Source organism: Gigantopelta aegis, chromosome 6, assembly GCF_016097555.1.
Source record: "Gigantopelta aegis isolate Gae_Host chromosome 6, Gae_host_genome, whole genome shotgun sequence".
Classification (NCBI taxonomy): Eukaryota; Metazoa; Mollusca; class Gastropoda; order Neomphalida; family Peltospiridae; genus Gigantopelta; species Gigantopelta aegis.
In genome coordinates, this window is record NC_054704.1 from 40713123 (window position 1) to 40739733 (window position 26611).

General features: G+C 39.9%; 2 protein-coding genes across 2 annotated transcripts in view; one reads left to right on the forward strand and one right to left on the reverse strand.

Moving 5' to 3' along the window:
- Nucleotides 1-26611, reverse strand: part of LOC121374553 (gastrin/cholecystokinin type B receptor-like) — a 90391-nt gene that overhangs the window by 15591 nt on the left and 48189 nt on the right. Inside the window, exons 2-4 of the mRNA XM_041501659.1 lie at nucleotides 13670-13791; nucleotides 4915-5038; nucleotides 2586-2795 (exon numbers count right to left, since the gene is read on the reverse strand). Of these exons, the coding sequence (XP_041357593.1) occupies nucleotides 2586-2795; nucleotides 4915-5038; nucleotides 13670-13791 (456 nt within the window). The remainder of the gene's footprint in view (nucleotides 1-2585; nucleotides 2796-4914; nucleotides 5039-13669; nucleotides 13792-26611) is intronic.
- On the forward strand, nucleotides 19358-21466 carry LOC121375742. The gene is made up of 2 exons (XM_041503356.1): nucleotides 19358-19863; nucleotides 20123-21466. Exons 1-2 carry the CDS (start codon nucleotides 19594-19596, stop codon nucleotides 21425-21427), a joined length of 1575 nt encoding a protein of 524 aa, XP_041359290.1. The 5' UTR covers nucleotides 19358-19593; the 3' UTR covers nucleotides 21428-21466.

Below are 26611 nucleotides of genomic sequence, written 5' to 3' on the forward strand. Positions count from 1 at the left end.
TTAAAAACTAGGGTTTTGCGCCTTTAAACAGGCATTTCATTTCTTCAATTTTGTTCGTTCTGATTGGGAGCGTTCGTTTGATTGGAAGCGTTCGTTCTGATTGGGAGCGTTCGTTCTTGTTCAGTCGGTAGAGCGCTCGCCTGATTTGCGTTCGTCATACGATCGAATCTCCTAAGTGGACCCATTTTCTGACTGTTTTTGTTTTCCCCCGTCCTAACCAGTGTCCCACGACTAGTATATCAAAGCCCATGCTCTGTGCTGTCCAATATGTGCTCATAAAATATCCCTTGCTGCTAATGGAAAAAGTGTGGCGGGTTTCCTCTGAAGACTACGGGCCAACATTACAAAATGTTTGACATCCAATAGCTGATGATTAATAAATCAAAGTGCTTTAGTGGTGTTATTAAACAAAACAAACTTTAACGTTTTCGTTCTCGTTGGAACCAGCACTGGTATGCGAACCCCGCACCTACCACTCTTTAAAACCGATGATATGACGATCGGCTCAGCTAATTTCTGTTGAAAGTCAGTTAACCTATATGTACGGAAGGTCAGTATGACACGTCCATCGTCACCAACGGTGCAGACCCCCGCCGTTAAACATGGGCATGTCAGCAACAGGCTCTATTTTATGTTGTTTCCCAAATCCCATTTTGCTAATAGCCTCATTTATCGTATCGTCACTGCGCCTTTGTTGTTACCACGGAGCACAGCACCCAAATTCCCCTTACGTGAGGCGGTGGTAATCGAATCACCTTTTTATGCCTCCGTCCGTGTAAACTCAACAAGGCATATGGCAAGGCGTACAATTGAATTAAAGGCACCATTTAAGAGGTAAAGTGCGTGTTACTCCTAAATTTAATTATTTCCAGGAAAATATATATATCTCCGAATTCGAGACATGTATTTTGGAGTGCTTGGTCTGAATTTTTAATTGTTTTTTTTTGCAGCTTTGGGACGGTTGACCTGTGTAATGAATGAATGAATGAATGGATGGATGGATGGATGAATGAATGAATGAATGAATGAATGAAGGAAGGAAGGAAGGAAGGAAGGAAGGAAGGAAGGAATGGATAGTAGCACCTGTTAATTAAGTGAGGAATATAATGGCCAAGATCTATTTGAATGCTCATACAGATATTTAATGTCGTCGTTTCTAATTACTAATGACTCTTTAGTGAGTTTATTGCCTTTACTATTTGATCACTACTACTTTCATCCATTTATGTTATGGAGGATAGAGATGAGAGAGAGAAAGAAGAGAGAGAGAGAGAGAGAGAGAGAGAAGAGAGAGAAAGAGAGAGAGAGAGAGAGAGAGAGAGAGAGAGAGAGAGCACTGCAATACCAATATTACATTCGAAACGTGCTTAGTTTTTAATTTAATGTCTAATAATGCCCTTGCCATCAAGTACATGTTAACGGATTTTAGTAAATATTTTAATTTATCTTGATCAGTCGATTTGTTTGCTAATAAATAAGATTTGCTTTGTAACATTTTTAAAGGCACCCGAACATCACTTTGTAGTAAACAGTTTCCAAAGTACTAGTACAACCTTTTTTTTTTTTTCTACATAGACATAGACCTAAATAGATACCCTAATATCCTCCTCGAAATGAAAGCTGCTAAATAATTTAAATATGAGACGATAACGATTTCACACTACAATAAGCAGTCGACTCGTTATAGCAGTTATTAACAGCCGGAAGTCGGTACACTGACCACTTGACCTTTGTTCTGCGCATAAAGGACATAAAGCCAAATTGCACGCTTTATGATGATGATGATCATCATCACTGCCATAATATTTATTTACTTAATCATGATCATTAGCATCATCTGCAGTCTATTCCAAGACATTATTTGAGTGGACTACTGGCGTACTCAACTGGCCATTATTATAAAAGTCATTAGATTGGTGGAAGGAGGGAGAGAGAAAAAGAGAGACAGGGTGGAGGAAGGAAGAGAGAGGAGAGAGAGGCAGGTAGAGAGAGAGAGAGAGAGAGAGAGAGAGAGAGAGAGAGAGAGAGAGAGAGAGAGAGAGAGAGAGAGAGAGAGAGAGAGAGAGAGAGAGATGTTTTATTTAACGACGCACTCAACACATTTTTATTTACGGTTATATGGCGTCAGATATATGGTTAAGGGACCACAAACAGATTTTGAGAGGAAAAACCCGCTGTCGCCACTATATGGGGCTACTCTTTTCTTCCGAATTAGCAGCAAGGGATCTTTTATTTGCGCTTCCCACAGGCAGGATAGCACAAACCATGGCCTTTGTTGAACCAGTTATGGATCACTGGTCGGTGCAAGTGGTTTACACCTACCCATTGAGCCTTGCGGAGCACTCACTCAGGGTTTGGAGTCGGTATCTGGATTTAAAATCCCATGCCTCGATTGGGATCCGAACCCAGTACCTAACAGCCTGTAGACCGATGGCCTGCCACGACGCCATCGAGGCCGAGAGAGAGAGAGAGAGAGAGAGAGAGAGAGAGAGAGAGAGAGAGAGAGAGAGAGAGAGAGAGAGAGAGAGAGAGAGAGAGAGAGAGAGAGAGAGAGAGAGAGATTTCCCCGTGTACCCAGACAAAACGACGTACTTGTTGATGCCCATGCCCGTGCGGAGTTTGGACATTCGGAAGAGTTCGACACAGATGGCGGTGTAAGCCATTATCATGACGAGCACCGGTATGACGAAGATCACCACGAGCATGTACACCTCGAATACGATGGCCAGGCTCGGCTTCGACCACTCCTTCACACACCAGTAGGCCTTGCGAATATCTCCAACCTCCTTGTGTTTCTGGGGGGAAATATAATAACATGAAAGTTAACAATACAAATTAATAAACATTTCTTTATTTTAGTTGCACAATTTCTGTAGTAGTGATTTGTTTTGGTTTTGGTTTTGTTTGTTTTTTTGGTTTGGTTTTTTAAGTGGTTGTTGTTGTTGTTGTTGTTGTTTTTATTTATTTATTTATTTATTTTAAGAATTGCCACATTTACAGATCACAATATATATATATTATATATATATATATATATCCATATATATATATCCATGTGGCGTGCCTTCCCTTCGGTAAACAATTGTTTTTTCTGTTACATTTTTATCCAATGTTTTCAACACGGGAACATAATGTTTATGTCATGTCCATTTCAGTAAGGAATAGCCGTTTTATATTCAACTTTTCTCATTTTCGTATAGTGTAATAAACAGACAGATACACATACAAAGATAGATGTATAGACAGGTAAATAGATAGAAAGAAGGAAAAACAAGTAGGAAGACACAGGCATACGGATATTCGGGGGGGGGGGGGGGATGTCTTCATATGTTGCTTCTTGCTTGTTAAATTCCAAACAAAATCTCATATAGAATATGTTAATGTATGTAGATATATTATGAATTCCCTTTGGTCGCTCTTTTGTCATAAATATACTTTCGTTTATATTAGCTTTCAAAGTACTTCAACAATTACATGTGTATATTGATATTTATTTATAATCTCCAGAAATGCTATCATTCACAAGCAAGATATTAAAAACAATTTAAAATCATTGAGTCAGTGTTGTAGTATATGTATACTAGTATTGTATTTGAATCTATTAGTATTAATTTGTACATTTTGGCTTCTTGTAAAATTATGAGCTTCTTTCCTGCATTCAACTGACACCCTCGATCCCTGTCGTGGGTAGAAGGGGTGAATAGACATAATAGATGATTAGCCTACACGTGTCTTTTAATCACTGAAACGTTGAACACTTTCCAAAATGGTCAAAGTAGCCCACAGCTAAAGCTGATGGGAAATGACAGGTGTTTATCACGGATGGCCATACGATACATGAACATATCGCGGTTAGAGAGACAAGGACAGACTCGGCGTCGACCACTAGAGAGACAAGGACTGGGACGTGGAGGTTGACAATGAAAGAAATTGAAAGATAGGAGGCTCTACCAGATCTAGAAGAAATAGGATGGAAGTCAAAATAGAGAAAAGACAGCTTCCATAAACTATGTTTTGTTATTTGTACATTATCGTTTCGTGTTCCTCGTGTACTGTCGAATAAAGGTATGCGTGTAATAGTGTATTGTTCTCTTTTATCCTACGAAAGTGAAATGCAGAGCGCCGAATTCACGAAGCCTGGGTTTTTTCATCTTCATAAATCAAGGCTAATATTCGTTCCTCGTATTCAGTCTTGATACATGTAGTCAAGATTACTGATATCCACTACTAGCGCCCTCTATTGGAAGAAAATTTGTAACACCGATTATGTCCCTTACACGATGACATCGCTGACCAATCACAGCATCGGTAACATGTGACAATGTTGAAAGCAATATTAAAAATTAACCGCCGGACGCTGACGCTGCCATCTTTGTTTACAATAACAAGGGAATCTACAAGGAGCGTTGCGATTCGTTGCAATCAGATCTCATCGCATCCAATGAAATTTAAGCATTTTGTGGCACGATTTCTTGACAACATGTATCAAGGCTGAATACGAGGAACGAATATTAGCCTTGATTTATGAAGATGGGTTTTTTTTTAGACGGAGGTGTTTAAGCATTGTATAGTAAGACACAAACAGGCCTTGTAAATTCGGCCCACAGTGTAATCCAAGTTAGTTACCTGTCCACCGGCCTCTGTGGCGTCGTTGTTACACCATCGGACTACAGGCTGGTAGGTACAGGGTTCGCAGCCCGGTACCGGCTCCCACCCAGAGCGAGTTTTTAAGGGCTCAATGGGTAGGTGTAAGACGACTACACCCTCTTCTCTCTCACTAACCACTAACCAACTAACAACTAACCCACTGTCCTGGACAGCCAGCCCAGGTAGCTGAGGTGTGTGTCCAGGGTAGAGTGCTTGAACCTTAATTGGATATAAGCACGAAAATAAGTTAAAATAAATGAAAGTTACCTGTCCCACTAAAATGGGTGTGGCCATGAAGAACGACAGAATCCACGAAACGATGATTACTATTCGCGCATGCGCACCCGTACATAGAGATTTGGCTCTCAGTGGAAATATGATTGCTATAAACCTGCAACAACAAAAAACAAGACAAAATTAAACATAAAAACATGTAGTTCCAAACACATTTACGTTGCGTGTCATCTTTTCATGCTCTACATAATTTAATAAAACATAGTACTTATATTGTCATACATATCTCAGTCGGCAGATCGCTCGCCTGAGATGCATTGGGTTTTTTTCGTCCTAACCAATGCCCCACGACAGGTATATCAAAGGTCATACTATGTGCTGTTCACTCTGTGAGATCATTTGGTTCCCTCAACTACACTGACGTAGCCGGGGGGGGGGGGGGGGGGGGGGGGGGGCATGGGGGCAATACAACCACCTCCACCTCCATCACACTTCTTTTTGTTTTACCCCACCACGTTATATTTGTTCCTGTTGCCCATAACATGACTCATAGCCATTGCGGGTGCCCCCACCTCCATATAATACCCTGGCTACGTCAGTGATTTTTTTTTTTTACATCTTCATACACGGTGCTATTTTAGAAAACATGTATTATGTCCGTCTGCAGGAATGCATTAAAAAGAAAGGTGATTTTTTTTTTTGGTTTGATTTATGGCTTATACAAAGGTGTTGGGTTTCTTCTTGTAACGTTTGTACTCTTCACTAACATGAAGCTTAATGTCATTACTGAACTCGAAAATGATATTTATCTAAAGGTCTGTTGCATCAGATATAGGAAACTGTGTGTTTTAAACATAATACGATGATGTAACATGACGACTGTTTGCTTGTGAAATGGAACTGTTTTCAATATAAAGTACGCAACACGACACTCGAGCTACGTTAATGCAGACATTAAATAAATCTCTCTAGTTCGCGTTCTGTCCCGGATCGTGCCCCTGGCTCGAAACCTTAGTGGTATATGAACATGTTAAACCAATTTCAAGTCAAACTCTACTTCGCAGTATGTGTTTCATTCACTCAAATTACAGCCTCGTGACATAACGATGTTTTGTTACATCAAACATAGCTTCGAGTTTAGGGATCTGACATAACGGTGTTTTATTTAATACAATTAGTGTTTCAAGTTTGGGCTTCTTGTGTCGTAACATTTGTTTCTCTCAAAATAGCTCTCTTTTTAAAGGTTGCGATATCGCTTCACCATATTCACCAACATCATTTACCAAAGGCAAAATACATACACAACTACAGTTTTAATAAAGTCGTGTGTTATCGTTATTAACAGTTATGGTCAACAGTTGACGATAACTGTCAATAAGGGCGGGACGTAGCACAGTGGTAAAGCGCTCGCTTGATGCGTGGTCGGTCTAGGATCGACCCCCGTCGGTGGGCTCACTGAGCTATTTCTCGTTCCTGCCAGTGCACCACGACTGGTATATCAAAGGCCGTGGTATGTGCTATCCTGTCTGTGGGATGGTGAATATAACAGATCCCTTACTGCATTAGCAAAAGTGTAGCGGCTTTTCTCTGACTACCTGTCAGAATTACTAAATGTTTGACATCCAATTACCGAAGATTAATAAACCAATGTGCTCTAGTGGTGTCGTTAAATAAAATACACACACTCATTACAACAAGGGGCGGGACGTAGCCTAGTGGTAAAGTGCTCGCCTGATCGGGTCGATCTCCATCAGTGTCAGTGGGCCCATTTGCCGTCATTCTCGTTCCAGCCAGTGCTCCACGACTGGTACATCAAAGGCCGTGGTATGTACTACCCAGTCTGTGGGATGGTGCATAATATATAGGATCCCTTGCTGCTTATCGAAAAGAATAGCACATGGAGAGGTGGCAGCGGGTTTCTTTTCCCATTATCTGTGTGGTTCATAACTATAGGTGACAGCGGATGACTTGATTCATTATATTTATCTGTGTGGTTCTTAACTAGAGGTGATAGCAGGTGATTTGATTCATTATCTGTGTGGTCCTTAACTATGGGTGACAGCGGGTGACTTGATTCATTAGCTGTTCGTCCTTAACTATGGGTGACAGCGGGTGACTTGATTCATTAGCTGTCGTCCTTAACTATGGGTGACAGCGGGTGACTTGATTCATTAGCTGTCCGTCCTTAACTATGGGTGACAGCGTGTGACTTGATTCATTAGCTGTCCGTCCTTAACTATGGGTGACAGCGTGTGACTTGATTCATTAGCTGTCTGTCCTTAACTATGGGTGACAGCGTGTGACTTGATTCATTAGCTGTCTTTCCTTAACTATGGGTGACAGCGGATGATATGATTCATTGTATGTGTGGTCCTTAACTTTAGGTGACAGCGGGTGGCTTGATTCATTATCTGTATGGTCCATAACCATATGTCTGACGCCAGATAAAATGTGTCGAGAGCTTCAATAAAATAAAACTCTTTTTTCTTTCTTTCATTACAACAAAACATTTTTCACGTATGTTCTTTAAAATGGAAAGGAAATGAATTATCTACCAAACAACACCTCCATAACATTGTTTTATTAGCGGCTATTAATTTTAATTTTCTCACACTGACAGAGAAAGTTAAGGTTTGTTTCGTTTAACAACACCACTAGAGCACGTTGATTTATTAATCACTGGCCATTGGATGTCAAGCATTTGGACACAGAGGAAACCCGCTACTTTTTCCGATTAGCAGCAAGGGATCTTTTATATGTACTTTTTCACAGACAGGGCAGCACAGATTACAATTTATGGTATACCAGTCATTGGGTACTGGTTGGGACGGGGGAAAAGTCAGTCAGTGAATGGGTCAACCAAAGTAATTCAAACCAAGTACCCTAGGCGAGTGCTCTACCGCCGTGATGTGACAGTCTGAATTAACGTGGTGTCACGTATTACGTGATGTGACCGTCGGAATTAACGTGGTGTCACGTATTACGTGATGTGACAGTCTGAATTAACGTGGTGTCACGTATTACGTGATGTGATAATCGGAATTAACGTGATGTCACGTATTACGTGATGTGACAGTTGGAATTAACATGGTGTCACGCATTATGAGATGCGAAAATTACTCGTAACGTGGTGTTAAGTTATGCATGACGTGAGACTTGGGACTAGCATAGTTTTATGATAGCGTGATGTGCTAGTCGGACTTAACGTTGTGTCACGTATTGCGTGATTTAAGACCCGAAATTAACGTTGTGTCACGTATTACGTGACGTTACTGTCGGACGTAACGTGGTGTAACACCGTTACATATTTGCGTGACGTGAGATTTCAACTAACGTGATATCTCGTACTGCCCAATATGAGGCACGGACTTAACGTGGCTGCACGCATACCGTGATGTCAGTCTCGGACTTAACGTCCAGAACAACATTTCCTCTAATGGTCATCTAATTACTAGCATCTGACAGCAGCAAGCCTCTGGTAAAAATTTCACACAATTCAATTTCCTCTCTTTATCTTCACAATGAAATCGGTTAATGTTATTTTTTCCCAGATCAAAATAGTTCCTCTCTGCACGTTGGTTTACTTAGGTCAGTTTTCCTTTGTTAAATGTAGCTCACAATTTGAACTCTCCCCTGAGGTATGATAGGCGGAAAAGGCCCTCATATATCACCATCCGTCAATCCCCGGTGAACCAGTCAGTATCAAATAATATATAAATACGCGAAAGTGGCAGGTGGCTGGATTTGATGTTACTGCACCGACACACATATGTATTTAACAATCCGTGATCTCAATAGCTGGTAAAAAAACAAATCTGTTTTTTTTTTTTTTTTTTTTTTTTTTTTTTTTTTGTATTTATGCTCACGCGAAATGAGCCCATGGGTAAGAAACGAGGGGGGAAAAAACTGGGTTACAAAAGAACCGACTCATTTACTGTTAAAAATAGAGGAAAGTTTATAACGATATATTTTAAAAGTACTAGAATTAGAGATGCATTATCATAGTTGCAAATATTTCGCTATGTTTACATTTAATTGTGATTTTAAAAAGCATAATTTTTGAATAATTAAATAACCCGATAATTAAACTAAACTCTATACGGAAACAAGCATAGGAACAACTCGCCTCTATTTATCTATCTATCTATCTATCTATCTATCTACCTATCTATATATATATGTATATACCATTTCAAATGATGTATTGAAACACAACACCGGCCTCGGTGGCGCAGTGGTTAAGCCGTCGTACTACAGGCTGGTAGTTACAGGGTTCGCAGCCCGGTACCGGCTCCCACCCAAAGCGAGTTTTAATGACTCAGTGGGTAGGTGTAAGACCACTGGACCCTCGTCTCACTCATTAACCACTAACAAGTAACCTACTGTCCTTGACAGACAGTCCAGATAGCAGAGGTGTGTGCTCAGGACAGCGTGTTTGAACCTTAATTGGATATAAGCACGAAAATAAGTTGAAGTGAAATGACTACGGTTGTCATTGAACGATATTATGTACTCTATTGAATGATATTATGTACTCTGTTGAACGATATTATGTACTCTGTTGAACGATATTATGTACTCTGTTGCTATCCTAACTTGTATATTTCCCTTTTGTTATAGCATAATTATTCTTTAACTTCTTAATGTAATTGCAGATAAAACTTTATATTCTCCAAGGCGGTTCTGCCCTGGACTCAGCCACTGGCATACTCAGAGGTTGGGCCCAGGGTGGATGTGCCTCACTCAGTCACTGGCATACTCAGAGGTTGGGCCCAGAGTGGATGTGCCTGACTGAGTCACTGGCATACTCAGAGGTTGGGCCTAGGGTGGACGTGCCTGACTCAGTCACTGGCATACTCAGAGGTTGGGCCCAGAGTGGATGTGCCTCACTCAGTCACTGGCATACCCAGAGGTTGGGTCCAGGGTGGATGTGCCTGACTGAGTCACTGGCATACTCAGAGGTTGGGTCCAGGGTGGATGTGCCTGACTAAGTCACTGGCATACTCAGAGGTTGGGCCCATGGTGGATGTGCCTGACTGAGTCACTGGCATACTCAGAGGTTGGGCCCAGGGTGGATGTGCCTCACTCAGTCACTGGCATACTCAGAGGTTGGGCCCATGGTGGATGTGCCTGACTGAGTCACTGGCATACCCAGAGGTTGGGCCCATGGTGGATGTGCCTGACTGAGTCACTGGCATACTCAGAGGTTGGGCCCCAGGGTGGATGTGCCTCACTCAGTCACTGGCATACACAGAGGTTGGGCCCAGAGTGGGCGTGCCTGACTGAGTCACTGGCATACTTAGAGGTTGGGCCCATGGTGGATGTGCCTGACTGAGTCACTGGCATACTCAGAGGTTGGGCCCAGGGTGGACATGCCTGACTGAGTCACTGGTATACCCAGAGGTTGGGCCCAGAGTGGATGTGCCTGACTGAGTCACTGGCATACTCAGAGGTTGGGCCCAGGGTGGACATGCCTGACTCAGTCACTGGCATACCCAGAGGTTGCGCCCAGAGTGGATGTGTGCCTGACTCAGTCACTTGCATACTCAGAGGTTGGGCCCAGGGTGGACGTGCCTGAAACTATTGTGGTATATTGGCACGTTAAAAGAGTTCGACGGCTACGTCTACGTCCATGGCGGTATATTCCGTATCTAAGCCCGGAGATTAAATAGTGAAAATCTCGGTAAATTGAATCGGAAGGTGACGAGTTTCTACTCTTAACACTCTAAACCAAACGTCACAATTAGTGGCACCTTGTAGCCGAGGCTTAAACGACAATTGCTGGTGTTGTTAACGCATATTCTTTTTTTTCTTATCCACTTTTAAAGATTTACAGTCTGCGAAGTGGACATAAATGTCCTGTAAGTGTCTGGAAATTACAGCTATCTAATCTAATACATAAACGACAAAATCAATAGCACGCAGACGCGTGGAATGCTGTGATTTTGCACCGATTACAAAATATAGTCTAGCACCGTTATGTCGAAATTTGTTGATCTGTTATTTATTTCCGTCTGTGATGAGTCGACGTTTCTGTCTAGATGATTATGGAGTCCAAACTGAATCTTTTATAGGCTTACAGACAATTGTCGTGACTTATTATTTCATAGGAATAAGAAACATTGCTTCTGCGTTTTTGACATTTTCATTTCTTCTGTAAAAGTGCTCGACCTTTGTATCGAATTGTGCTTAACTAGATTTTGATAGTATGGGAATTTACTGTGTGTCAAATTTGGGGTTAGGAAACTGGTATCTCTAAGAGCATCAACTAAGGTTCGTTCTAGCTATTTATTTATTCTCGATTTGGTTTTTGTTATTTCTCTATTTATGAATCAGAATATTTGTAAATTTAACAATCATTCAGTTTATTTTTTATCTGTACGCGCCGTTTTGCATGAAAGGGGGGGGGGGGTGTTACTGTGCCTTTAAATTGTTAAATTGATACAAGGCATGAGAACAAAAAGTTGGATTTTACTTTTTGTATATAACAGCAATATTTTAAATCATCTACCACTCATTTCTTTTCATAACATTTAAACAACAAAGCGAATAAATGTACCACATATTAGTTTTATTTAAGAATTGAACGTGAAATTTTTTGAGTTTCATGCTAGTATGAAACGCAAAACCGCTTTACACACTGTATGAATGGCGTAGCGCGTTAGCGCGAAGCCATTCATACTAAAGTGTGTAAAGCGGTTTTGCGTTTCATACTAGCATGAAACTCAAAAATATTCACGTTCAATTCTTATAATTCCAAACACATAACCATGTCATTAATGTAAACCTCTTTAAAATAAAAAGTGAACTCTATTTTCCAACTATTTACTATTTTATTAACACGAAATTCATACTCAACATTAGCGGAATGCCTATGGTAGTTTCGGCTTTTTCCGTCAATAGCCGAATGAGTGAATGACAATGTTACAATCATTAATACAATTCATATTAATTTTTTGCATTAAATATCAATACCAAGTAGAAACATTTTGAATTCACTAGAAACATATAACGTAAGTAATTTTAACCTGTAATAAAAATGTCTGAAGCGATCTATTTTGTATGGTATAATTTATATGTGAAGCGGTTGGTGTATGAATATTTAACTACGAACTGTGGATGGGCGCCATTTTTTGATTACTGTTCAGATTTACCAATTACGACGTTGAAATTACAGTTATAAAATATTTGAGTGCGTGAAAATTCCATGTGTTGATAGATTTGACATGGAGAAAGTGGTTTCAATGTTTCCGGAAATGGATGAAACAGGTGTGTCGCGAGTTTCTGTGTTTACTGGCCTTGTAATTGTGGAAGTGGCAACACAGGATGGTTTTGGCATGTGTGACTTCAAGTGGTGCGACACAAGTATCCGTGACATTTGACAGTGCCATGCTGATATTTCGTTTTTGGAAAGTGGAACATTCTCTGTTGTAGCTTCGAATTGAAGCTTCGTTCCTGTGTCCCGACATGTACATGATATGCCTAGTTTCAAAACCCGAGTCGTTTAAAGATTGGATCGCAGTGGCTATGTGTTGTGTACCGTGTACGCCATACTACAATGCCGTTGAATGCGCGTTACTGCTAATGGTTGGCATGAACTGACTGAATTTTGTTTTTGAAATCGCTTTTGTAAAAGACCAAATTCCATTGGAATTATACACTTTTTTTGGATCGACAAAATAGATTTTTAGCTGTGGGATTTTGAATTCACTATAAACATGTAACGTAAGTAATTTCAATAACTTTTAACCTTTAATAAAAAATGTCTGAAGCGACCTATTTTGTATGGTATAATTTATATGTGAAGATTTTTAGATGTTTACAAGTTTGACGGCAGACGATTACTGTTTGATGTCTAAAAATAGAATCTCAAGGAAATTCCTCGGGGATTCCTTGGTTGACATAATTCATAAAATAGTTTCGGCTATATAGCCAAAAATAGTGCTAAACTGAGATTCATGGTGCTATGAATGCCAGTTTTTATCATCACGTGATACGAATTTAACCAATCCAAGGGTTTATAATAAAGGGATTTTTAGAGATTGGAATTATATTTGAATATTTGCTTAGATATTCGTCATAACAGGAGCGGGATCTAGCTCAGTCGGTAGAGCGGTCGCCTGGTGTGCTTGCGTCGTAGCATCGAAGTACCTTAGTGGACCCATTCTCTGATTGTATTCCCCACCCCGTCCCAACCAGTGCCCCACGACTAGTGTATCAAAGGTCGTGGTACGTGATGTCTTATCTGTTGAAAACTGAATCTAAAAGATCCCTTACTTCTAATAAAAAATTGTAGCGCGTTTCCTCTATGACTTAGTGTTAAAAATTACCAACTGTTTGATATCCAATAACCAATGGTTATTAAATCTAAAGTATTTCTTCAGTTAGTTTGCTTAAAGGGGCATTCTTGAGTTTGCTGCAATTTTAAAGATGTTATCGACTAACAGAGACTTTTTAACGATTGTAATTACATATCAAATATATTTTTCTGCATAAAATATTAGTGGCTGTATATTAAATGTGTTTCTGATCGTTCTAATATTTGTACTAGGTTAAATTTCATTTTATTTCCTAAAATATAGTTTTTTCATACGTACGAAATTATTTCGAGACGAAATCCAATTTGGGCTTCTTAGAATATTGAGACGACCAGAAACACATTGAATATACAGACGCTGATATTCTAAACAAGAAAATATATTTAATATGTAAGTTTAATCGTAGAACTATTTTATTAGTCGGAAACATCTTACAATGCAGCAAACTCGGGAATGTCCCTTTAAATTACCTTTCTATGCTCATCACCGTTAACGTCATGACTGAACAGAGCACTGACACTGTCTGCATGTAGAAGACAAATTTACACAGGAACCAGCCGAACGCCCACGTGAACGAGAAGAACGCTGCACACTGGAAAACAAAGACAGCCTAATTAACAGACATGTTTATCGTAACATCATCGCACAATTGGAAAACAGGACATCCAGATGAACAGACATGATTATCTTACCATCACACACTGGACAACAAGACATCATAATCAACAGATATGACCATCTTAGCGTGAGACATTCATATAGGAGTTTTGTTTATAAATTGATTACATACAGGACCGGTGTTACCTTCAGACGAACAAGGCGTGCAATTACTATTTCTGGTATTGCTCCTAAGTCTGGCTTTCCGCCTAGTTTTATACCAAAGGCTGACAAACAGAGCTGACTAGGTGCAAGATTGTTACTGGCGTGTTTTTGTTGGTGTTATTTTTGATGCTGCTCCTGCTGTTGCTGGTGTTGTTACTGATGTTGTTTTGAGGCGTTGGGAAAGTGTTTTGGAGGGTAGGGGGTTAGTTGTTATTTTTCTTTTAAAATATATACATATTCAGATATTTCCATAATATATAAATAATAAAAGAAAAATATATACTCACACAAAAAGGATATGAAACGCGTTAGTATTTATATGGAAATATAGTAACATAGAAGATATAACGATTCACTGAATAGAACCAAAAGCTATAAACAAACGCGAGTGCAAAATGCCAGTTTATTAATAACAACGTCCATAAGAATGAGACGAGTGGTGTTCCATAGAGCGTACAGCATACTTGCTCTCAACTCTTTGTCTCTGTTTTGTTGATTCCGGCCCGTGCCTTTGTAACTGAAGGTAGAACACGACACAGCCATTCAGATTCTACATCTATGTCCTTCTCGGCAATTCTGCTTGATACCATTAATTTAAGGAAATTCTTGGATTTTTTTTGTTTTCGCTTCACGCATTTCTCCATTTGCATCAAACGTCGATGTAAGACCTGATAGCCTATGAGCCAATAGTTTATCAGTATATTTTATAAGACACATGTCTCTGACGTAGATGGTTTATGTGTCAAACGTTTTGGAAGCCACACCAATCTAGTGTTATCGAATGATTTCATCGCTGTTTTGTCCAGTACAACAGCATTGTTAACATTTATAGATGGGTGGACCACAATCTTTCCAGTTACTGCATTAACCAATCCATCTGGATGCTGATCTAGATCTAAAGGGTCTGTAAAGAGCTCTATAGTGTTCTGCAGTACATTTCTGTCCTTGGCATCATGTTTTAGTCTGGCTTCCATTTCCTCCTTGAGATAGGTGTGTGCTGATGGATCTTCATCGAAACTCGTCTCGTTCAGGTCATTAATGATGGCACTGCATGAATGTAAGCCGTATGCCCAGCTGTTCAGGCTTCAGGTTTCAATGTGATGCCAACAATACCAATCCGTTCATGTCCAACCTCATGAACGTTGTCACAATGGCCATATTGATAAGCAGCCAATTTGGTTATAAGCATAGCCAGAATAATCTAGAAGCAATTACTTATTCTTACCCATGACCAAAACATATATTATGACGATTAATTAGTAACTAATTTGCTCATCTTAATATGATCAACAGAAAATGTTCAGCTAATTTTTTGTTCCATGGTACCCATGTATATTTGTTATGATTATGGTAGCCATTTTGGTTTCTCAATACTTATGCCATTGCTGAGTAGTTCGATAGAACATTATCTCTCAAAACATAAACAATGTTGTTGTTTTGTCTCTAGTATATTATTTACTTTTTATTATTATATGTAAACTTTCACTTCTATGGAGGTCTGTTTTTTTGTGAGTTTAGTGTGTGTGTGTGTGTGTGCGTGTGTGTGTGTGTTTGTTGGTATATTTGTTGTGGGGTTTTTCTTGTTTTTTGTTAGGGGTTTGTTTTTTGGGGTTATTTTTTATAGGGGTTGAAATTTTAAACACATTTTTAAAAACGTTTTTTTATTTATTTTTACAACGTGGAGATAAAAACTTACCCCGTGTTTTAACGTCATTGTTTGCCAAACCATGTTATACGTCCATGAGTTGAAAAAAAAAATTTCTTAAGTTATTTGATCAGAAGAGAAGATCTAATTAAAAGATGTGACACGGCATACAGTGAGCAGCTTCTAAAACACAACAAGAAACCAAAAAATCTGCTTCTCTCATCGGGCTTTCCGTGTACTCTGTCGTAGCACGTTGTCAGAATTAATAGAATTCGCACCGCTGCAAAGAGTTCGCATCGCAACAGAATAATAGCCGATGTATTTTTTTGTGCTGGGGTGTCGATAAACATTCACTCATTCGCAATAGGGGTTTCTTTTTCAGTTATTGATAGCAATGGCGAATCCGGAGGGGGTTAAACGGATCGCGTGACCTCCCCCCTTGTCCGTTACAAGTGCCATTTTAATAACTTTTTTTTCTTCTTTTTTTAAATTCATCATCCACTATATACAACACTATAGGGTGTACTATATCAAATAAAACGCCATAGGCGACAATGTTAGCGTATGTAGTTAAAAACACTATATATATGCGATATATCCTCCACCAAATTATGACCCATAAAAAATATGAATACTCCAACTCCTCCCCCAAAGTATTAACTGAAGCAAGTGGAACCTTTCTTCGCTCATTTTCGATATACATCTACTTAGTTTTACAGGTGCCAGGCGCGGATCCAGAGGGGAGGAGGCACCTGGTATCCCGTGACCCCTCATTTGGAAATAATTATTAACCCTGCTGTGATCCTGAAATATCTTTTGATTTCATTAGTCTAAGCTCAGCAAATTGTGCAAGCACCTGAATTAGGATTCCCATTAAAATTATACTAGGGGAGGGTGCTGTGGTGCGTATTTCAATGGTATTTTAACACTTTCCGTAAAGTAACGTAAATGGCCGGAAACGTTACCATAAAATTGTCAACATTCCTTTGACATGACATCAACAATGCTTTGGCGTGACGTCAACAATGCTTTAACATTTTAATATGCATATGATTGATGTCAAAGCGATATTGCAAACAGAATCGCTTTTTGACATTATAATCATATTTATTTTAAATGTGTATAAACGTACAATATCTGTCATGGCTCTGGATATATCTAACGACGAAGCTATTGCAAACAGAATCGCTGAATTTTGACATACAATAGAGGTAAGCGTTCAGTGATTTATTTTAAATGTTTGTTGTTTATAAACGTAAAATATCTGAGCGGGCTCTAAGATTTATACTGGATCTAATGACGACAGCTATTTGACTGAAGAAGACCGTGCCCCCCCCCCCCCCCTACAATATTACGCCTGAATGGATAGACATCATACAAGAAATAGAGGTCAAAGCGTTCAGTCAGTTCATTTGTTTGTTTGTTTTAATTGTAGGATCTGCCTTCGCGGGTGTTGGAGGTGCGCATCCACTCCAAAGGTCGAAGTACCTTGAAAAAGCCAGTGTTTAGCAGTTTAATATAATAATGCATTTATTGGTTTTTAGAGGGAACATGTTTACAGTGATCAGTTCAGGGGCGTAAGCTGGGGGGGGGGGGGGGGGGGGGGGGACGGGGGTTCGGACACACACACACACACACACACACACACACCACTGAAGCAAATGGTCCGCTTTCAGAACTAAAACATACAGGTTTATACATATGGAGTTTCTGGTGGTGCAAAAACAAAATAGAAAAGGTCCACTTGGTTCATATTCGGGGGGGGGGGGGGCCAATTGAACGAGCGCTAAAGGCGCGAGGTATGGGGGGGGGGGGGTCCGGGGGCATGATTCAAATGTTATTTGCCGGTTACTATAACTCTCGCCGTTAATCTCGATCCGTTAGTCTCGCTACAACTTTTACATTCAGTCGAGATGTAAAGGTTATCAAAAAAACAAACACCCAAAAATTATTCTCCCCCCCCCCCCCCCCCCCCCCCCCCCCCCCCCCCCCCCCCGCGGGTCTGCTTTTTAAGCGTTGCATTCCCTCCATAGAACAATCATGAATCCGACCCTGCTTGTTTTGACAATATAAAATTGCAATGTTACTATCATCCATCCGCCAGTTTCATAGTATCGTTGTGACCCCTGTACGATTTCAAGCTGGATCCGACACTGGGTACCTCAAGCGTGGTTCAAGTACAAGACTACTTGAAACAGTGATACTATATGAAATGCTCACATAAAACTAAATTTGACTGTCACATTTATTACCAATGTAATGGTAGGACTGGTTGTGTTAACTGCAATTTGACCTTTGACCCAGCCGTATGTTATTTTATTTAGCGCCACATATATTGCCTTGAAAAAGCGTCACTGGGCATCTTTATTTGAAACTTTTCCGGTGAGCATTTCCCCAAACCCGGGGGCGGGTCGTAGCCCAGTGGTACAGCGCTCGCTCGATGCGCGGTCGTTGTGGGATCGATCCCCGTCGGAGGGCCCATTGGGCTATTTCACGTTCCAGCCAGTGCACCACGATTGGTATATCAAAGGCCGTGGTATGTGCTACCCTGTTTGTGGGATGGTGCATATAAAATATCCCTTGCTGCTAATCGAAAAGAGTCGCCAATGAAGTGGCGACAGCGGGTTTCCTCTCTTAATATCTGTGTGGTCCTTAACCATATGTTTGACGCCATATAACCGTAAATAAAATGTGTTGAGTGCGTCGTTAAATAAAACATTTCCTTCCTTCCTTCCCTCAAACCCTCTACCGATCTCGCTTTCTTTGGGAGCTCGGCTCATTGCCTTTGACAAACTCAAATTGCCCTTTTTAGAATTTGTTGGGATCGATCCCCGTCGGTGGGCTCATTGGGCTATTTCTCGCTCCAGCCAGTGGACCACGACTGGTAAATCAAAGGCCGTATGTACTATTCTCTCTGTGTGATGGTGGATATAAAAGATCCCTTGCTACTTATGGAACAATGTTGAGGGTTTCCTCTCTAAGACTATATGTGAAAATGACCAAATGTTTGACATCCAATAGCCGATGATTAATATATCAATGTGCTCTGGCGGTGTCGTTAACAAGACAAACTTTTTCTCTGTTTTGGAAAATGTACATGGAAGATTGATAATCAATCAAAGTAACTTATGTGGCGATAAAAGGTTTTTCCCATCTTATTCTCAATTACCGCAAGCTTTACGCCAGTTTAACTTGATTGATTTTATTCCATTTAGACTTGTTTTCGTGCTTGTATCCAATTTAGGTTCAAGCAAGCGGTCCTTGGCATATATCTTAGCTATCTGGGCTGTCTGTCCAGAACAGTGGGTTAGAGGTTAGTAGTTAATGGTTACTGAGAGAGAAGTCGGTGTATTGATCTTACACATACCCACTGGGTCGTTAAACTGTCTAGGTGGGAGCCGTTACCGGGAGACGAACCCAATACCTACCAGCCTGTAAAATATCCATCCCAGTAAGCCAGCAATAAGTATATATTATTTGTCATTACAAAATAAACCTCCATTGTCAAACTGACTACAAAAAAATCAAAATAACTGTCCAACGAAGTATCATGTTTTTTCCATGCATTAACAGAATCCAGGATAAAACCCCACTGGAAAAAAACCCTCCCAGACATAACCCCACTGGAAAAAACCCCACTCGGACATAACCCCATCAATAAATGAGAAAAATGGACAAAACCCCACTGTGACCATTTTACACATAAAACTGAAAAATATGAAATAAAGTTGAAATTTCTGTTTTGGAAGAATAAAATTATAAATAAAATTCACAAAATAGATTATGATAAAGAATAAAGTTTACATTTGTATTTTGATCAGTCAAGTGTTGCACTGATTGCATTGATCTCCATGACAAAGGATTATCTGAACTTTGTGATCAAGAGATTAAGGAGGCCAGGTTTTCTTCTAAGAGATCAAGGAAATCATGGATTTAGGGCTTCCCATTGTTGATTGGGTATGTCATAAATTCTGCATCAGATGGACCCCTTATAAGGTTGAAGAATACTACGTCAGTATTCATTTCCTGAGAACTGTAAATACAACTATGGAAGTTATCAAGAACAACAAGGGTGGTCTCAAGCTAATTCACGAAGGCTACTTGTATACTAAGAGGTATGCCAGGAAGAATATTCGATGGGAGTGTTCCAGCAGAGCTGCATTTACTTGTAAAGGCGGTGTGACTTCAGACCTGGAGGTAATTATGTTATCATAACTAACTTGTATGTGTGTAGGTAGATAGATATTAATTTGACCACCTTTTCCCCAATACATGTTATATTTATGGTATGCACATGTATATGCTGTTTCTTTAAATTTAATATGCAACATTATTATTATTATTATTATTATTATTTTAGCATTGAAATGTATTCAAAATTAGTTACGGGCCGAGATTACCCAAGTCCAGGTAGATTTAAATTAAAGCCTGAATATTTGACTTTGTATCTTTCCAGATAAAGACCATCGTTAGTTTCACACAACATAGCCATGATCCACAGGATCAGTCTGTAGCAGTGGCAAAGCTGCGTTCAGCCATGAAGGAGCGTGCTGGCACATCACGTGGTACACTTACTCAGCTCCTAGTCGATTCCATCAGTGACACACCTGTAGATGTACGCGCAGAACTCGGTAAACCTGATCACATCAAACGTGCACTGCGTCGAGAACGGGCTAAACATATGCCCAAGAACCCCACTTCGCTCCGTGATCTCATGCTAGATGATGAATGGACCACTTCAAGTGATGGAGACAGATTTCTCATATATGACAACGGTGTGGATTCCTCTGATCGTATGTTAGTGTTCGGGACTGATGACGGATTACGTCACCTTGCCAGTTCTGAGTCATGGTTTATGGATGGAACATTCACTGTTGCTCCACTGTTGTTTACTCAGCTGTATGTGATTCGTGTTCCACTCGGTGAGTCAGCTGTGACGTGTGTGTATGCATTTCTACCAAACAAGCACCAATCCACATATGAGGAACTATTCATATCAATTCAGGATCGCTGCAGCGAGCTAGGATTCCAGGCTGATCCTGTAACTGTCACCCTCGACTTTGAACAAGCTGTGATGAATGCAGTAATAACAACCTTTGGTCCACAAGTCAATGTTCATGGATGCTTCTACCATCTTACGCAGAGCACGTGGAGGAAAATACAGAGTCTCGGCCTTGTTCAACGCTATCGGGAAGAGAAGGATGTTAAGCTTTTCTGTGGTATGCTTGATGGACTGGCATTCCTACCAGTTAATGATGTACCAGAGGGGATGACCTATCTGCGTGACAACACCCCTGATGGGCTGGAACCCTTGCTCGTGTATTTTGACAGCACTTATGTGTCAGGATCTTATCGCCATATTCAGCCTCCTCAACGATCAGATGGATCTGTACCTCCTCTTCGTATGCGCCGTATTCCCCCTGCGTACGCACCATCCATCTGGAATGTGCACACCATCACATTGAAAGGTGGATCCAGAACCAATAACATATGTGAGGGGTGGAACAATTCCTTTGCGAAACTAGTTGGACATGCCCACCCAACCATCTGGAGAGCCATAGACAGCATTCGGAAGGATCAAACCCAGGCTGCTACTGCACGACTTATGGATGAGCGTGGTGAACGACCTGCAAAACGGGTACGACACCACATAAAGAAGCTGCAGACGAAGCTCCATAACCTCTGCACTGACAGACGGGATGACATCAAGTCCATTTCGGAAGTTCTGAAAGGCATCGGCCACTGTGTGAGGTGGAAGTAGGCTAGATTACACTTGTTTCAATAAAAAATAAATACTGTATATACGATTTTGTTATATATTGAAATATATGAGTGGGGTTATGTCCGAGTGGGTTTTTTTCTGTGTGGGGTTATGTCCGAGTGGGTTTTTTTCCAGTGGGGTTTTATCCAGTGGGGTTTTTTCCGGGTGGGGTTTTGTCCGTTTACCCATTAACCTGCTGTGTATTACAGAAACCCTACTGACAGAAATCATAAACTGACTGTTTACTTGATTGATTGGTCTGTTAGTTAGTTGCCTCCTTCATTTCAACTTAGTAGTGTGCTTATATCCAATTAAGGTTCAAGCACGCTGTCCTGGGCACACACCTCAGCTATATGGGCTGTCTGTCCAGGACAGTGGGTTAATTGTTAGTTGCTAGTGGTTAATGAGAGATAAGAGGGGGTAGTGGTCTTACACCTACCCACCGAGTCGTTAAAACTCGCTCTGGGTGGATGCCGGTACCGAGCTGCGAACCCTGTACCTACCAGACTTAAGTCCGATGGCTTAACCACGACACCACCGAGGTCGGTTTTGCTAGTTGCCTGAACCTGTGATTCAAGATTGGCAGGTGTATATTTGGTAGGTAACCAGACAAGGCAATTGCCGCCGTCTACTGGCGTCTAGACATAAAAACAATACGTACCGGTATTTCTAACATCACAGGGTAATGTCGTGCATTTGTTTTACCAATCTGATGCGTCATTACATGTCCTAATATTACTCTTTGTTTAATGGTATGGAGAAAATGTTGGCACTTATATGTTATTAGCATGTATTGAATCAGGACATGTGTCACAATATTGCTGAAGAAAATTAAAACGTTCTCCAACAAATAACCTGTCAACCCTAAAATTATAATGATAGTTAGCAACTGACAGGGTACCAATAGGCCTAATAGCATGTATTTTTTTCTTTGGATGTTTTTGTGGGGTTTTTCAAAAGGAAAAATACTGTAACCCCATTTTTTTTTGTTAATTCACATTGAAATATGTTTAGTTAAATAGGTGATTATATTATCATGGCATTTATGATTTTTTACAAGTCAGGCTGATCAAAGCAAAGTGCATTACCGTTTGTTTACTCTGTGCATAATTGAGTTGGCAGGGGCTGACGTCACGTCTCTTCCAAGCTATAGTATCGGACGCGACGAAAAAGAAACAAACTGGCTCCACCAAGTTAGTAGGAATAATTAAGGGTTTTTTTTAAATTATTAAATCTAAAATTATGCGTTTTTCATTTCTTATGTGTTGATGGTCTGGGTATGCGTCTTTCCAATACATTAGGCTCATATTTTACCTGACTGCCCTTTTAAGTCCGATACCTTAAACACTACTGAGGCCGGTCCAATTTAGTTATATTCTGAAGTGTAGTTAAAGAAACATTATATTCCTTTTCCTCTGGTTTCAATAGTCTGTAATATATATTTCATTCCTGGCCTATTTATTTCATGCTATATAAATTACATTGGTTGAGAAAGTATTACAATTTTGTCCCTTATTTCCCTTATTTCTTCACAACTAAATTTCATCATTTGTAGAAGCTTTAATTTACAAATACGGTAGTTTAAACAGCAGTGGGCGCTAGAAAGCTTCCGATTTCATACAAACTGGTTTATCTCGGGAACAAAAAGGACAGACTTAATAACGATGACTACAAAGTTATAAATTACGTACAGGTTGGATAAGGATGGAGGGACATTACTTCTAAAGTACCTATCGTAGTTGTTTATGTAACTACGTCCGTCTGTATTTATAAATAATTGCCCGATCTGTAAGTTCACGAGTTCGAGTCTTTGTTCTCCGATATAATAATTATAGTTATCTAACAAAGCACTGAATAATAGAACTGCCATGAAAACATATAATGCCAGGCAAATCTGCGGCGCTGGAACAAAGGCGAAGATAACAGATTACCGCGATGCATTGAACACGGAGACAATAGGGGTCGTAGTTCCTTAACTCATCTGTCTTGTCATAGAATTTCCATGGAACGTCTTAACACTGTAAACAAAATCGGTGAGTTACCAGTTGTTACAAACCTCAACATAACAATATTGAAAACGTGTATTATTGGAAAAACTAATGAAAAATAAAATATGGAAATATCAACAACAACAAAAATTATATAAATAGATTCTTGCCATTGTCTTAAAGAGAAACCTTGATCGTACTCTTACTGATTAAAGCTCTATCCTAACCGGCCGCGAGCGACGCGAGCGATGCGAGCGATGCGAGCGATTATTTTAGAAATCATCGTGCAGTTTGGATGCGGCAATGGAAATCAGTGATTTCTAAAATAATCGCTCGCGTCGCTCGCGGCCGGTTAGGATAGAGCTTAAAGTATCATTGCTACAACTAGCGTTCTGTTATTTATCTGCTTAGTATTTAGTATAGCAATGTTAAAGTTTGTTTTGTTTAACGACACCACTAGAGCACATTGATTTATTAATCATAAGCTATTGGATGTGAAACATTTGGTAATTTCGACATATAGTCTTAGCGAGGAAACCCGCTACATTTTTCCATTAGTAGCACGATTGGGCTCAACGACAGGTATTGATCCTGAACCGACCGCGCATCAGGCGAGCGCTTTACCACTGGGCTGCGTCCCGTCCCTAGTGGAGTATATGACGCACGTATGTTGTGTAGGTGTGCGGCAAGGTTCCCTTCAGTACCAGTGCCGTTTTGAATATTCATTAATGATACAGAAGAAGCATTTAACATCCATGAACACTCTGAAATGACCACGGTGCCACTGAGGATGGTCAAGATTTGGGTGCGTACCAGAAACCCGAGAGTTTATCATAAAACGCAGAAGATTGTTCATTAAGCATTCTAAACAATCATGAAATCTATTCCTCTTCTATTTACGGACTAAACCGGGGTATTGCTTTCGTCTAATTGTAATTGCCAAAGAAAACTGATCTGCTATCGGCGGAAAAGATTTTCCCTGAAACTTAATCACGAAGACGAATGCAATAATTTAGTCTGTTTGCGCGTTGCGTAGTCACGACCGGACCGCTATGTTGTGCCGATTTTCGGCAATGTTAACCTCGGTGCTCGTTTATTAATGAAATGAAATTCTATTCCAACAATTAAGGTGTCCGCATAATCATCGGCTGACTTTAACAAGTAATACATTAAAAATACATGTTTTCCTATTCAACATTGAAGAAATCCTGCTGGTGTGGTTTCTATGGATTCTCTGTTTTCTTTCTTTCTTTTTATCTTTTTCTTTTTTGTTTCTTTTTTGTTTCTTTTCTTTTTCTTTTTTTTAAAGGAACGAAAAGTCTTGTCTTACGCCTACGTGTTCGGACTAATAATTTCAGCACACCGATGGGTTTCTTGGATTTTTTGATTTTTTTATTTATTTATTTATTTATTTATATATATATATTTTTTTTTTTTTTTTTTTTTTTTTTTTTTTTAACTAAGCAAACATTTAGTTAACATATTTTTTACATTTTCCATGGTTGTTTGTTTTAAATATGGTTATATTTCCAAGGTGAATAGACAGACGGATGGACGGATGGACGTATGGGTAAACGGCTGACATCCTGTATTGTGACAGTGTGTTAGGACAGAAAAACAAGAAAAGAATCCGGGTTTTGGTTTTAGGGGTGTTGGTTTGTTGTTTTTTATTTGTGTATGTGTTTGTTTTGGGAGGCAAGGTAACATTATACCAAATAAGATATCACCGAATCAGAGTTCGGAGTGCTTCAAACTTTAAATATGCCTTTAAGACGAAAATGCCATTCATTGGTTAGATACGTCACATGACATGTCGTTCCTTATAAAGTGTTCTTTTATTTTGTCAATAAATGTGTTCCCTAAAATTACTATGACAGTCTGAGCGCAGAACTGGGGTATAGGCTTATACTTAAAGTCGCACGCCTTAATTTCAGCCCGCGAAAATTAATTCTAATTTTGGTTAATCTACCAAACTGTACATACTTAGATCACGTTTTTATAAAATAGAGTGAAAAAGCAGGTTTTATATCGATAAATACCATGGGAATCCCCGTGACCCAATTACTTGAAATAATTTTGAAAGTTAGTATTCTGATGTCACCGGTAGATGTCGCTCGAAGCACAGAAATGCCTATGTCACGACAAATTTCCCAGAGTGCACACATACTTGGGGTGCGTTCCTTTCACCTCTCCTGGGCATGTTCCAGCTGTTCTGTCCTGGATAGCGAAAGGAATGCTGCAGCAATCATGATACTTGAATCAGAATAAGACTGACCGTTTATTATTGTTGGTAGTAGTAGTAGTAGTAGTGGTAGTGGTAGTGGTAGTGGTAGTGGTAGTGGTAGTGGTAGTGGTGGTAGTGGTAGTGGTAGTGGTAGTAGTAGTAGTGGTAGTAGTAGTAGTAGTAGTAGTAGTAGTAGTAGTAGTAGTAGTAGTAGTAGTAGTAGTAGTAGTAGTAGTAGTAGTACAGTCTGTAGGAACCAGAGGTGGGGAGGCACTTCCCCTCCCCAGGACGAAAATGTAAGGGTTTTTTTTGTCTTACTCTATTTAAATAAAGATAACAATATAGCTGTGCCCCCCCCCCCTCCCCCCCCCCCCCCCCCCCCAAGGTTGTATCCCCTCCCCAGATATCGTAAGACTTAGCAAAATTATTGGTTTTAAGGGTTTGTAATGTTTTGTATTGAGATACTTACTTGTCTGAACTTTATTGTTAATGAAAATGTTCACGAACTGTGAAGAAAAACCTCACAAATGAACGACAAGCAAACGACAACAAATCTGATGTTGATTGCGTGAACCGTGCACGAGAAAACAAACCGAACCAAAATGATAACGGTCACGTGGTATACCAACGTCTGTGATGTTGAAACGGGAAGATCCCCTCTAAAAATAGATTAGACCTTGTTTGCTCAACGGGTTTTTTCACAGACGCGCGTGCGTTTTTAAGAAATACGAAAATGCATTTTGTGGTATTACAAACACCAGGATTACCAGTATTACCAAAAAACACTTCAGGTGAATGGAAATGTATATTCTAAATAATAAAATGTAAGTAAAGTGCAATTTAATTGTGAGAAAATGGGTTTAATAGCGAAAAACAACGGCGTAATGGTTAACAACTAGGGCGTGTCCCTTTAAAACATACAACAACGTGTTGAATGTAAAATATTGGCATACAACTCTATAACAGCTAAGG